Below are 14,822 nucleotides of genomic sequence, written 5' to 3' on the forward strand. Positions count from 1 at the left end.
TCTTCCTACCTCAGCTGGAAAAGGGATTGACAATTGGACATTTGTCTAATGGCCCCTGAAAGAAACTGTTTTGTACTTTATTTTTATTTTTTTAGTTTTAATCATTATTTATGGTTTTAGTAGTATATAATACTTTCCTTTTTTTTTTTTTTTGGCTGTACCACGCAGCTTGTGGAATCTTAGTTCCCCAACCAGGGATTGAACCTACACCCTCGGCAGTGAAAGCATGGAGTCCTAACAACTGGACTGCCAAGAAATTCCCAGTATATAGCACTCTAGATCCCACCAGTCCCACTTCTAGAAGCAGTTTCTTGTAACTCATGTAGCTATTTTTACTGGTATTTGCCTTCATATTTCTGAATGATATACTTGTATTATTCTTTCTTGATTTATATAAGAAATATCTGTTGGGACTTCCCCTGGCATTCCAGTGGTTAAGACTCCGTGATTCCACTGCAGGGGGCATGGGTTTGATCCCTGGTAGGGGAATTAAGATCACGTATGCTGTGGGGTGCGACCAAAAAAAAAAAAAAAAAAGTAAAAAAAAAAAAGAATTTCTGTTAACTTCTTGGTATGACAAATAAGGATTTAGTTTATATTTACCCCCCTTCTCCCAATATCATTATATAACTGTTTAAAATCTGTTGGTTACAGTGTAAACTGAAGTACTAAATTTACTTTTTTTGACCACTTACTCTAGATGCACCACTTTGTAAAATGAAATATTAATATTCTTATTTTTTCCATTAGTTTTCTCTGTCCCTTCATTTCCCCAACATCACTAAACTGTACTTTTACATTATCTAGGTTGATAATATTTACATTCCATTCTATAATTATAATTAAGTCTTCCTTGCTCTAGAGGCTGAAAATTAATAAACAAAGCTTACATCTTAACTATGTGAACGTTGTTCACTGCAAGGTCTTTTGGCAACTGGTTATATTAGAGGGTTTTTTGGTTTTTCCTAGAATTTCTATTTTTCTTGCATAGCTTGCCTTCTAGTGTCTTTTTTTGTCTCTCTCTAGATTCTGTATCCCATAAGATATTCTGAATCCACATTTTCCCCCAGAGACCTCCCTACCAGAGCTTACATTCTCCTGCTCCATTTTAAGTCTGTAGATCTCATCCTAGGACTATTCTTTACTGCTGTTCTAAGCTGAGCCTTCTATTTGCCAGTTTCCATGTCTTCTTTTGTTGGCCTTGTCTCCTGTTTTGCTGGAGTATATCCTCAGATAATTTCCCAAATAAAAGAGTTTGTGAGAGATGAATTTTCTGAGTCCTTATATTTAAAAATGTCTTTCTTGTGTTTTCACATTTGCTCTGATAGGTTGACTGGTTGAAAATCATTTTCCCTCACAGTTTAGAAGATGTTACTCCATTGTTGTTAGTATTGTTGATATGAAGTCTTTGCAAGATCTTTTTAGGTGACTGTTTTCTGTCTGGAAGCATTTAGGGACATTTTATGTAATGTTCTGAAATTTTTACAATGATGTATCTACATGTGAGTTTTTGTTTTGCATTCATTTAGTTGGAGGGCTTTTTCAGTCTAAAGACTGCTATTCTTTAATTATGGGATAATTTATTTATCTCTGTTTTCTCTTTCTTGGACGTGGATTAATCAGATGTTAGCCCTCCTAGATTGATCCTCTTTGTGTCCTGTGTTTTCACCAACCTTGATCTTTTTGTTCTACTTTCTGAAAGATCTAGTCTTTTTTTCCTTCCCTTTGGTTATTTGGTTGTTCTCTTTGATGATTCTGGCTTTCCTCAAAAATCAGATATCTCTTTGTCCATATTTAAAAATGAGGTATGAAAAAATTGGGAGAGCTCTCTGTACATAGATAGGAATTATCTACTCGGAGTTTAAGCGAAGAATGAATAGTAAAATCCGTGTAGGTAAGAAGCTGACTGTTAGGGTGGGAGGAGCCCAAAATGTCAGAAGGCTGGAGTCTTTTTGCCAGGATATTGTAACTCTTTAGGGAAGAACTCATATTTTTTTGCCTGGGGCATAGTGCCTTGGCTGCCAGGTGTCAAGATTACTAGTAGGTGGTATTGAGTGTCTGGTATTCACACTTTTAATTTCTGATTTCAACACCACTACTCACTCCACTTTTTTATACTCATCATTTCCTGGATCAAAACTTATCAGGGATTCTGCAAGACAGATCAGCTCCTTTCCCTTTCTGCCTACTCCTAACCTCATTTTTCTCCACCCTGCCTCATCACTTCTTATTCTTACGTCTAGTTCTGTTTCCTAAAAATTAATAGAAACCTTTTCCTCAGGTATGCTTCTTATTACTGGTTTATACATTTGTGTTCCTTTACTGTTCATTTTATAGGAGTCCCAGGAAGGAGAGATACTGAACGGGAGTGGTCAGTTTACCATTTTTACTCAAAATACCATTTTACTATTTTTGAGTAGTGAACCATCATCACTTATTTATGAAATTATATAAAATAATTTCGTCTGCTTTGGAGGATCCTCAGCAAATGGCTGGGAGAAGTTTGTTCAGCAAGCATTCATTGAGCACACATGATTGCAATTCTGTGTAATAAACGCTATAATAAAGGTAACTATAGGGCGCTAAGAGAACAGATTGAATAGGTGCTTTAGCTAATTTGGGAGTAGGGATGGAGGATATGGAGAAAACTTTTCCCAAAGGAGCTAAACTCTGAAGTTGCAGTAATTAGCTAAATGAAAGCCCATATTCTCTGAAGAGCATTTTCAAAGCATGGGAATGAAAGAGAGCATGGCAAAATAGGTGGACCTGAAAGTAGTTTCTTATAGCTGGGCATTTATGAGGAAGTGGTAAATAAAACTGTAGAGGGAGTCAGGAACATGGTCCTGAAAGGCCTATATTCTAAGGTCTTTGAATTTTATCCTGAAAGCAGAGGGAGGCAGTTGTAGGATTTTAATTTTGCTAATGATGTGATCAAGTTTGTGTTTTGTAATCAAGATAGCAGAATGGAGAACAGTAGACTATTAGAGGCGGGAAGACACGTTAGTAGGTTATTGAAATAATCCAGATTGACTTATGTGGAAACATTTAAACCCTAAAGCAATATTTTCAAAAAGATTTTGACCACAATCCACATGAAAGAAAGATTTTACATGGAAACTGAGAACCACACACACGTGCATGTGCACACACAGCAAAAGTTTCACAAAATAAAACTTACTGTTGTTATATGCAGTGCAGTGGGAGATGCTTTCTTCTATATTATTCATTTCCTGTGCATTTTCTGATTTCTTAAGATGAATATTTAGATTATTGATTTTTAGTTTTTTTAAAATATGTGTATTTAATACAATAAATATCGTATTAGTTCCCTCTAAGCTGCATCTCACAAGTTTTTTGTTTGTTTGTTGGCTGTGCCTGCTATTAGTTGTTGCACACAGGATCTTTTAGTTGCAGCATGTGGGATCTTTAGTTGTGGCATGCAGGCTCTTAGTAGTGGCGTGTGGGATCTAGTTCCCTGACCAGGGATCAATTACCAACCCCCTCCATTGGGCATTTGGAGTCTTAGCCACTGGACCACCAGGGAAGTCCCGCATCTCACAGGTTTTTGTACTTAAATGGGTCTTTTACAAACAGCATATAGTTAGATCTTGGTTTTGTTTTATGGTTATTGTTATTTAATCAAATCTGGCAATCTTATCACTTTAAATTACCTCTATTTAGTATTACTATTTTAATACTGTTATTATAGTAAAACCTTAAATTAATATTTTGTTGCTTCATACGTAATATAAGAACCTTAAAAGTAGTAGGATTCCCTTCTCCCAGGTCTTTATGATATTAACTCTTTTACTTATGTATATGTTATGTGATATAATTCTTATTACTTTTCTTAAATAGTCAGTAGACTTTTAAAGAAATTAAGGGGGAAATAGCCTTTTATATTTACCATTTCTGGTATTTTTCATTCCTTTTGGAAGATCCATGTTTCCATCTGGTGTCATTTTCCTTTAGCCTGAAGTCTTTAACATTTCTTATAGTACAGGACTGTTGGTGATGAATTTCTTAGTTTTTTTTATCTTAAAATGTCTTTATCTTATCTTCATTTTTGAGAAATGTTTTCACTGGATAAAGAATTCTAAGTTGGCAGTTTTTTTCTTTCATTACGTAAAGATATTTTTCTACCTGTCTTCCCTTATTGTAGTGAGAAGTCAGCTATGCCTAGATTTCTTCTTTGTAGTTATCCTGCTACAAAGGGTTAAAAGGGGTTCACTGAGCTTTTTGGATCTGTGGTTTGATGTTGATCAATTTTAGAAACTATTCAACGATTATCTTTTTTTTAATTTTTTTTTTATTTTTGGCTGTGTTGGGTCTTTGTTGCTGTGTGTGGGCTTTCTCTAGTTGTGGCAGGTGAGGGCTAGTCTTCATTGTGGTGTGCAGGCATCTCATTGTGGTGGCTTCTCTTGTTGTGGCTCACAGGCTCTGGAGCACAGGCTCAGTAGTGGTGGCACACGGGTATAGTTCTCCTCAGCGTGTGGGATCTTCCCGGACCAGGGCTCCAACCCATGTCCCCTGCATTAGCAGGCGAATTCTTAACCACTGTGCAACCAGGGAAGTCCCTTGACAGTTATCTTTTAAAATATTTCTTTTTCATTCTTTCTCTTTCTGGGACTCCAGTTATATGTCTCATGTGTTCTTAGGTTTCTGCTCTGTTCTTTCTTTTTTCTCTCTGGACTAACTTTTGGCTACTTTGTATTTACTTGTCTTCAGATATTCATTGTTCTACTGAGCCCAGTCAGCTATATTTTTCAGTTCTAGAATTTTCGTTTGGTTCTTTCTTAGAGTTCCTTTTCTTTGTTGAGATTTCCCATCTATTCATCCATTCTTCATCTTTCCGTAAAAATTCTTTAACGTAGTATTTATAATCATTGTCTTAAAGATCTTATACGTTAATTCCAGTATCTGGGTCATCTCTAGGAATATTCCTATTGACTGTTTTTTCTATGATGTGTGTGTGTACTTTAATCATATCTATATATTCAGTCTCTTTGCCTGTCTAAGACTTTATTTTATAGGAGACATTTTGGGTGATACTTGTAGAAACTCTGAATTGTGTCATTTTCCTTTAAAAAATGTTGAGGTTTTTTCTGGCAATCAGTTAAATTATCAGCAGATCACTATGATGTGAAGGCTCAGTTTTAGGCTTTGTGGGTTTGTTTGGACATAGCCCTTTAGGGTGGGTTTGTTTGGACATAGCCCTTAGTCAGTCCCGGGACATGGTCCTTACTCCTAATCCATGGCCTTTGTGGGGTTTTTTTTTTTTTTTTTCCTTTGTGGGGTTTTAATAGGAAGTGAAGATGTTTACTAAACCTCTCCAACTTGACAGTGCATAAACTCTAAACTCTGCCTGGCACTGGGCAGCTGCTGAAATCCCTGCTCAAATCTTTAACTTCATATCTTCCTTGGAGATAGCATCAAAGAACTATATTCAGGGACTTCCCTGGTAGCGTAGTGGTTAAGAATCTTCCTGCCCACAGATGTAGAGAACAAACACATGGACACCAAGTGGGGGAAGTGGGGAGGGTTGGGGGGAAATGAATTGGGAGATTGGGATTCCAAATTGTACACTCTAAATATATGCAGTTTATTGTATGTTAACTGTATCTCAATAAAGTTCTTAAAAAAAAAAAAAAAAAGAATCTGCCTGCCAATGCAGGGGACATGGGTTCAATCCCTGGTCTGGGAAGATTCCACATGCCTCAGAGCAACTAAGCCCGTGCGCCACAACTACTGAGCCTGTGCTCTAGAGCCCACGAGCCGCGACTACTGAAGCCTGCACGCCTAGAGCCCATGCTTCTCAACAAGAGAAGCCACTGCCATGAGAAGCCCAAGCAGCACAATGAAGAGTAGCCCCCGCTAGCGACAACTAGAGGAAGCCCCCGTGCAGCAACAAAGACCCAACACAGCCAAAAATAAAATAAATAAGTAAATTTATTTAAAAAATAAAGTCACTCAATATTAAAAAGAAAAACAAAAAAAAATTATATCCACCATTCAGATCTATATGTTTTTTTTTTTTTTTTAATATATATTTTATTTATTTATTTTGGGCTGTGTCAGGTCTTAGTTGCAGCATGTGGGATCTTTCATTGTGGCTTGCAGGCTCTTTGTTGCGGTGTGCGGGCTTCTCTCTAGTTATGGCCCACAGGCTTCACTCTAGTGGTGGTGTGTGGGCTCAGTAGTTGTGGCATGTGGGCTTAGTTGTCCCGCTGCATGTGGGGTCTTAGTTCCCTGACCAGGAATCGAACCCACATCCCCTGCATTGGAATGTGGATTCTTAACCACTGGGCCACCAGAGAAGTCCCTGATTATATGTTTTTATTTAGTTATACACACATTCTACAGTTGTTTTATGTTGTCAATATTTAGTGTTTACTAGACTTTTTTATTGTGCTGCATTTGGTACATATTAATATTTTCTCTTTATCTTTGATTCTCAGAGTTAAATACAGTGATCTGCCTAGGTGTGGTCTTCTTCATATTCACCTGGTTTAGAGTTTGCAGAACTTTGTGAATTAATGGTATATTAATTTATTAGGGCTGCTGTAACAGAGTACCTGATCAAGGTGTTATTAGCAGGGTTGATTCTTTATGAGGTCTGTGCGGGAAGGTTCTCTTCCTGGCTTCTCTGTTTAACTTGGAGATGGCTGTTTCTTCCCTGTGTCTCTTCACATTGCCTTTCCTCTATTTCCAAATTTTCGCTTTTTTGTTAAAGATACCAGTCACATTGACTTAGGGCCATTCTAATGACCTTGTTTTAACTTGATTACCTCTGTAAATACTCCATCTCCAAATAAGATCACATTCTGAGGTATAGGGTTAGGACTTCAATATATGGTTATGAGGGGCATAGGTCAGCCCACAATGAGTGGCTTAATGTTTTTCATAAATCGGGGATGTTTTCTTGCCATGTACTGTTTATATTACATTATATCTCCTCTCCTCCTGGAACTCTCTTAATTTGTATATTAGATCTCATCAGTGTTCCAAATACCATTTTAAGTTTCTTTTTGTGTTTTCCATCCTTTTCACCTTAGTGCTTCTTCCCTTCTAGATAGTTTCTATTAAGCAGTCTTTAATTCATTAATTCTCTCTTCTGCTGAATCTTATCTAGTATTTAATCCATTGATTAATTTAGTTGGCTTATTTTTCAGTTCCTGAATTGCAATTTGATTTTTTTTTCCAGAAAGAATTTGATTTTTCTGGTAAAATTCTGTCAGTCTGTTTTCATTTTTTCCTCTCATTTGTTTTCAGTCTTTTTTAAATTTTGTAACACTTTCAAACTTGAAGAAATATCTTAAGTACATTATGATGACCTTTCTTGGGGGGAATCATTTCAAAATAAGTTGCAGTATAACTGATTCACTTTGTTGTGCAGCAGAAACTAACACAACATTGTAAAGCAACTATACTCCAATAAAAATTAATTAAAAAAAGAATGAAGATAAATACATAAATAAAATAAAAATAAACACCCCCCCCAAAAAAGAAAGGTTGCTGACACCGTTACCCCCAAATATTTTCATGTGTATTTTCCTCCAAGACAATTATTTATTCCTTAGTAAACATAAGGTATAGCTATTTAATCAAGAAATTAATTGATACATTGATACACTATTATTATCTAATCTTCAGCTCCTATTCAAGTAGAATGGTTTTTATAACAAAACCTCCTGTCCAGAATGACAAATCGCATTTATTGCATTTCTATTTTCCTTTGATCTGGAACAGTTGCTCAGTCTTTTCTTCAGTTTTCATGACCTAAATATGTTTGGAGATTACAAGTCAAATAGTTAGTCCAGTGTCCCCCAATTTGGATTTATGTGATGTTTCTTTGTGATCAGATTGAGATTATATATCTTTAGTAGGAATATCACAGAAATGATTGTGTTCTTCTTATTTCATCCTTTCAGTTAGCACACAAGTTTGATTCATTTTACTACCTGTAACATTCCCTTTGATATCTTATTAATGTGGCACGTTCCAAGCTTGTCCATTGAAAAGTTTTCACTTGGTAATTGCTGTGGGTTGAATTGTGTACTCAAAAAAGATAATATTGAAGCCCTAACCCCCTGGTACAGGTGAAAATGACCTTACTTGGAAATAGGGTCTTTACAGATGTAATCAAGTTAAGATGAGGTCATTAAGATGAGCCTTAATCCAGTATAACTGGTGTCCTTAGAAGAAGAGGGAAATTTGGATACAGATGACACAGGAAGAACATCATGTGACAACCAAGACAGACACTGTAGTGATGCATCAGCAAGCCAAGGAATTCCAAGGGTTGATGACCACCAGAAACTAGGAAAAGGCAGCGAAGGATTGTGCTCAGTCTCAGGGGGATCATTTTGAACTTACAGCCTCCAGAATTATGAGACAATAAGTTTGTTTTTTTAAGCCTCCCCGTAATAAAGTACCACAACACTAGGAAACTATACACTAATTAATAAGTGTCTTGTGGGGAGGCATTTTGAAACTATGCAAATATTTTGTTCCTTTTCAAAGTTTCAGTTTATTCATTTATTTATATCAGTACGGACTCAGTCCTGTGTAGTCAGTGTTCTAATTCATTACTAACTACATTCATTACTAATTACTAATTCATTGCAAAATAATTATTTTGATGCTCAAATTATCCCAGATTTGGCCAGTGGGAGCTCCCTTCAAGCTGCTTTCGGTGTTCTTTTGACATGTCCCCATTATTTTTTGACCATTTCCTTACTTTTTCCAGGTTCATCTTACACTTTTTCTGTCCAGCCCTAGAATCAGTCATTTCTCCAAGGAGTCTTGATTCCTTTTAGTGAAAAACCATATTTTGAAACCAAGATCTGAATACTAGATGTATTTATGACTATTGGGATATCACTGCTGTCAGACCATATGAGTGTACAGAGCTAGGAAGTGTGTGTGTGTGTGTGTACACATACATTCACCTATCTACACACATTCACTTCTCTATGTATTTCTGTATCTATCTATATGTGTCAAAAACCATGAGTTCACACTATTGTCTCCAATCCCAGTCCAACACTACAAGGTTCATTCAGATTTTCTCCCTTTCCACATTTGTAATTGCTTTTTCTAAAAATGCAAAATCTTGCTTCCCTTAACTTCAACATAATCACTTATTTGATCATTACCCATGTGTATAGCCAGTTTTCCAGCACTTCATCCCTCCCAACCGTTTCTGTTGGCTTTCTTTTTATCTTGCTTAGGCTTCAGCATCCCATGCAGTGCCTTCTTCCCCTGCAGTCATTTTCCTCACCCCATTTTGGTTCAATTACCTAACCTAGGCCACCAAGGCCTTCCTTTCAGCTCTCTCCAATGGATTTTGGACTGAATTGTTCAAGATGGGATTTTCTATATTTTCTAAAACGTATAAATCATAGGTATTTGGGTTTTGTCAAGTAATTCAATATTGGCTATATGTGTTTTGAGTCTGTTCTTAGTGTCTGTTTTTTCTTTTAAGTCATTTGATCCTATCTCTTGGCATGCTTATTTATTTTTTATTGACTATGGAACATTGTATATGAAAATATTTCTGAAGTCTCAGTAATTTCTCTTCCTCCAGAAAGGATTCACCCTTTCCTTTGCTAGGCAGATATTGTGAGAGTTAACGATTTTAATCATATCTGAAACTGAACTGACTTTAGGCTGAATTGCAGTTTGGGCAAGCCTTTGATTTCCTCTGGTTTATCCAGCGTCTAGGTCACAGATTTTTCCCAAGAGCCTGGGACCATCATTAGGGCCCCTCCTTCATTGTGTGATTTGAACTCTAATCCTTGTCTCTTCTGCACCATGAGACTATGTTTAACTCCACTTTGCTTTTCAAAATTTTTCTGCTTGACTTCTTTAATTCCCTCTTAAGCAAGCTTCATAATTCAGCAAATATCTTTTTTTTTAAATTGGAGTATAGTTGGTTTAGCATGTTTTGTTAGTGTCAGTTATACAGCATAGTGGTTCAGTTATACATGTACATATAGTCATTCTTTTTCAGAGTCTTTTTCCCCTACAGGTTATCATAGAATATTGAGTAGAGTTCCCTGTGCTATACAGGAGATCCTTGTTGGTTATCTGTTAGCAAATATCTTGAAGGAAAAACAATACCATATTGTTGAACCAGTTCTGTCCTTCCTCTTTCATCTGAATTTTGGCCTTTCTAATTTTTTTCTAATTTGTCTCTACAGGCCAGCAAGAATATTAAAAGTTCTGCTTTTTTTCTTTATATTATTTAGTACTAACCCTCTGCCTTTTCCTTTTGCCTGAATTCTCAAATTCTTGCTTAGCTCCCCCAAATCAGCAGGACCCTGAGAAAAAGGCAGCTGCAGAATGTCAGCTTGACTCTCCTCAGGGTTTCCCCCTGCTGTAGAATTTGCCACTTGGGTTTTGGTTGCCCTAGCACTCTACTTACATTTAGATGTGTGTGAGTGTGCGTGTATGTGAGTGTGTATAGGTATGTATGTGTATATATCTGGCTTTTCTAGTTCTTGATGGGAGCATTGCTCTGCTACAAACTACTCAATTATATCTAGAAGCAAAAGCTCAATTCTAGCATATTATTTTCTGTTCCATCCCATTTTTAAAATAATGCTTCTTGTTCAACCAACCAAAATGATTCCACAATCTAATGGTCCAAGACCCTTAATGGAAAGAAAAGACAGCTTCAAGATACTGGCAGTTAAGATAAGCAGATGAACAGGATTTAAGCCAGGTGGTCACGGTTAACAACAGTGGTACATCTTATTGATTGTACGTACCCTTGCTATGATGTGATGGCAGTCACACTTTACCTACCCCAAACCCATCACCCCTGTCTAATCATGAGAGAAACATTAGACAAACCTCAGTTAACAGGTGGTCTACAAAATACCTGACCAGTAGTCTTCAAAACTGTCAAGTTCATCAAAAACAAGGAAAGTCTAACAAACTATCACAAACAAAAGAAGCCTAGGAGACAAGACTACAAAATTATAGGATCCTGGAGTAGAAAAAGAACATCAGATAAAAACTGAGGAGGGACTTCCCTGGTGGTGCAGTGGTTAAGAATCCGCCTGCCAGTGCAGGGGACACAGGTTCAATCCCTGGTCTGGGAAGATCCCACATGCTGCGGAGCAACTAAGCCCATGCACCACAACTACTGAAGCCCACACACCTAGAGCCGGTGCTCCACAACAAGAGAAACCACTGCAGTGAGAAGCCTGTGCACCGCAATGAAGAGTAGCCCCCTGCTTGCCACAACTAGAGAAACCCACACACAGCAACGAAGACCCAATGCAGCCAAAAAATAAATAAATATTTTAAAATAAATAAAACTGAGGAAATATGAATAAAGTATGGACTTTAGTTAATAATAATTAGCAAAATTGGTTTTATTGAGACAGTTGTATCATACAAATGTTAGATGTTAGTAATTGAGAAAGTTGGGTGTGAGCTGTATGGGAACTCTATTTTATCTTCACAGTAATTTTGTATACTTAAAACTGTTTTAAAATAAAAAGTTTATTTAAAAAAAATCAATAGTATTTGACCTCTCAGGCTGTGCTTTATTTATGGATTTAATTTTTGTCTTCTTAGTCATTGCTGTATCTCCAGTGGCCAGCACATTTAGGCTCTTGATAGATATTGGTTGCTTGGGCAGCTGTGGATGGTAATAGTGACTTAGGGAATATAAAAAGCAGAGATTGGAAACTACTGCATGCTTGACAGATGATATTTTCTTGTTTAATACCAGTGATATAGTTAATAATAATGAAGAAATCTGATCAACTCAAAATGGTAGTTTCTTGGTTACTTCTCAGAGCAGTAAACTCTTCTTTTTCTCTTTTAGGCATATAAAACCTTCGCTAATCGAGTGAACAATTTAAAGAAAAAGCTGGATCAATTGAAGTCAACCCTTCCTGACCCTGAAGAATCACCAGTCCCTTCCCCAAGCATGGATGCTCCTTCCCCGACTGGCTCTGAGTCTCCTTTTCAAGGAATGGGAGGTGAGGAATCCCAGTCACCAACCGTGGAGAGTGAGAAATCTGCCACACCTGAGCCTGCGACAGATAATCGTGATGTGGAAGACATGGAACTCTCAGATGTGGAAGATGATGGGTCAAAAATCATTGGTATGTCCTATATGATTAGTAGACAACTTGCTCCTTATCTGTTTTGCCTTCCCCACCAATAAATCTATCACAGGCAGGTATTAAAAGATAGTTTAATCCTTATAAAATGAGAACACCAAGGTAAGTAGTGTTGTCTTTAGAGCAGTGGTTCAGGATTTACTTTGCCACGTAGATTGAGAATTATTGCTCAGGATCTGTGCTGTACATGGAGTTCCCTGGTTGCCCGATGGTTAGGAATCTAAGCTTCCACTGCTAGGGGTCCAAGATCCTGCAAGCCACATGGTGTGGCCAAAACAAAAACAAAACAGGACTTATCTGGTGGTGCAGTGGTTAAGAATCCGCCTGCCAATGCAGGGGATACAGGTTCGATCCCTAGTCTGGGAAGAGCCCACAAGCCGTGGAGCAACTAAGCCCATGCACCACAATTATTGAGCCTGTGTGCTGCTCTACTGAAGCCCACATACTTAGAGCTAGTGCACTTTTAGAATTAACCTGGATTGGTGAATTGTTTCTCTGACATCCCCAGCTTTTATAATTATTCTTATTAGGCAGTTTGACTTAGGTTGAATTTAATGCACTATCCATATAGTGCACTGCCCTTTAAAGTATCAAGAGGAATATATTGCAAAGGCATCAAGAGTTAAAACATTGCATTAGTACTTAAGTGCACCCCCAGTAGACCAATTTCAAGAAGCCAAAGGAAAATACATTAACATATGTATAGAGTTTCTGTCTTAGAAAGCTCCCAGGTTAATGGCAAATCAAAGATAAGACAATTTATGACATAAATGTTACTGAAAGACAAAACACAAATATGTACCAAATAATAGCATGCTTCCAGAAATGTACAAATTTAATACACAGATACTAAGAAGATGTAAAGAAATCATTAAAAAGTAAAATAGGGACTTCCCTGGTAGCACAGTGGTTGAGAATCCTCCTGCCAATGCAGAGGACACAGGTTTGATTGCTGGTCCAGGAAGATCCCACATGCTGCAGAGCAACTAATCCCGTGCACCACAGCTACTGAGCCCACATGCCGCAACTACTGAGCCTCTAGTGCTGCAACTACAGAAGCTCGCACACCTAGAGCCCATGCTCCACAACAAGAGAAGCCACCGCAATGAAGAGTAGACCCTGCTCACTACAACTAGAGAGAGCCCGCATGCAGCCGCCCACCCCCCCCCAAAAAAAAAACCCGAAAAAGAAAGTAAGAAAAAAGATGCATTTGGGAAAGTCATTTTAAGCGGGTATTAAAGGTGGCAAGCTTCATAAATTATAAAGAGTATGACCTTTTTAAAAAATGAATGATTTTTTTCTAAAGCATAGTACTTTTTAGGAAGTATTAGGACATGTTATTTCATGTTGGAAGCAGAGTCTGGAAAGTAATAGGATGCAATATCATCTCTTTTTCTTTTCTTAAACAGTAGAGGACAGGAAGGAAAAACCTGTGGAGAAGTCAGCTGTATCCACTGTTGTACCTACAAAGCCAACAGAAAGTATCTCAAAGGCCTCTTCATGTACTCCAGTGCCTGTGACCATGACAGCAACCCCACCTCTTCCAAAGCCTGTGAATACTTCTCTTCTCTCCCCTACTCCAGCATTGGCTTTGCCAAACCTGGCTAATGTGGATCTGGCAAAGATCAGTTCCATCCTTAGCAGCCTGACGTCAGTCATGAAAAACACTGGTAAGTAGGTAAAGAAGATAAAAAGCTTATTTCCATCTTTCTAATTGAACCATCAGTCTGGGTTTTGGTTTTGTTTTTTTAATTAATTAAAAAATAAAAATGAAACCAATACATGGTCATTATAGAAAAATTAGAAAATAGGTTAAAAGAATAAAATAAATATCCATAATTCTGCCATCCCAAAGGAAACCATTTGTGTTTAACCTTACAAGTGTGTGTGTATATATATATATATATATATATATATATATATATGTATGAGTGTTTTGGGAAATAAAATGTTAGTAATAATTTTTATTTCAGTAATTGAAGCATATTGCATAGACAGCCAGTCCTCCTTATTCACAGGCTCCACGTCCATGGATTCAGTCAACCATGGATTGAAAATATTTGGGGGAAAATTTTTTTCAGAAAGTTCCCAAAGAAGAACTTGAACTTGCCATGCCCTAACAACTATTTATGTAACATTTACATTGTATTTACAACTATTTACATTGTATTATGTATTATAAGTACTCTAGAGATGATTTAAAGTATATGGAAGGATGGGGAGTTCCCTGGCAGTCCAGTGGTTAGGACTCTGCGCTTTTTCTGCCATGGCCCAGGTTTAATCTCTGATTGAGGAATGAAGATCCCACAAGCCACACAGCACGGCAAACCAATCAATCAGTCAATCGATAGATGGATGGAAGGAAGGAAGGAAGGAAGGAAGTAGAAAAGAAAGAAAGAACATGGAAAGATGTGCATAGGTTATATGCAAACACTCTGCCATTTTATTAGGGACTTGAGCATCCGCAGATATTGGTGTATTCAGGAGTCCTAAAACCAACCCCCAGCGGGAACCAAGGGACAGCTGTACTGTTTTGAAACCAGTTACTGAAAATTTAACTACATATCATGAACATTTTTATAAGTCATTAAATACTCATCTACATCATTTAATAGCTATATAGCATTCAATAATTTATGTAAGCCTTTATTATTAGAACGTATTGTATGTTTCCAG

The 14,822-nt window shown here is 37.2% G+C and overlaps 1 protein-coding gene across 3 annotated transcripts in view; it reads left to right on the forward strand.

Moving 5' to 3' along the window:
• RPRD2 (regulation of nuclear pre-mRNA domain containing 2) overlaps positions 1-14,822 on the forward strand; it is an 86,166-nt gene that overhangs the window by 60,587 nt on the left and 10,757 nt on the right. For all 3 annotated transcript variants that reach the window (XM_057722144.1, XM_057722153.1, XM_057722161.1), the window contains exons 8-9: positions 11,846-12,128; positions 13,556-13,816. In XM_057722144.1, coding sequence (XP_057578127.1) covers positions 11,846-12,128; positions 13,556-13,816 — 544 coding nt within the window. The remainder of the gene's footprint in view (positions 1-11,845; positions 12,129-13,555; positions 13,817-14,822) is intronic.

The sequence above is a fragment of the Hippopotamus amphibius genome, chromosome 1, assembly GCF_030028045.1.
Source record: "Hippopotamus amphibius kiboko isolate mHipAmp2 chromosome 1, mHipAmp2.hap2, whole genome shotgun sequence".
In the NCBI taxonomy this organism is placed as follows: domain Eukaryota; kingdom Metazoa; phylum Chordata; class Mammalia; order Artiodactyla; family Hippopotamidae; genus Hippopotamus; species Hippopotamus amphibius.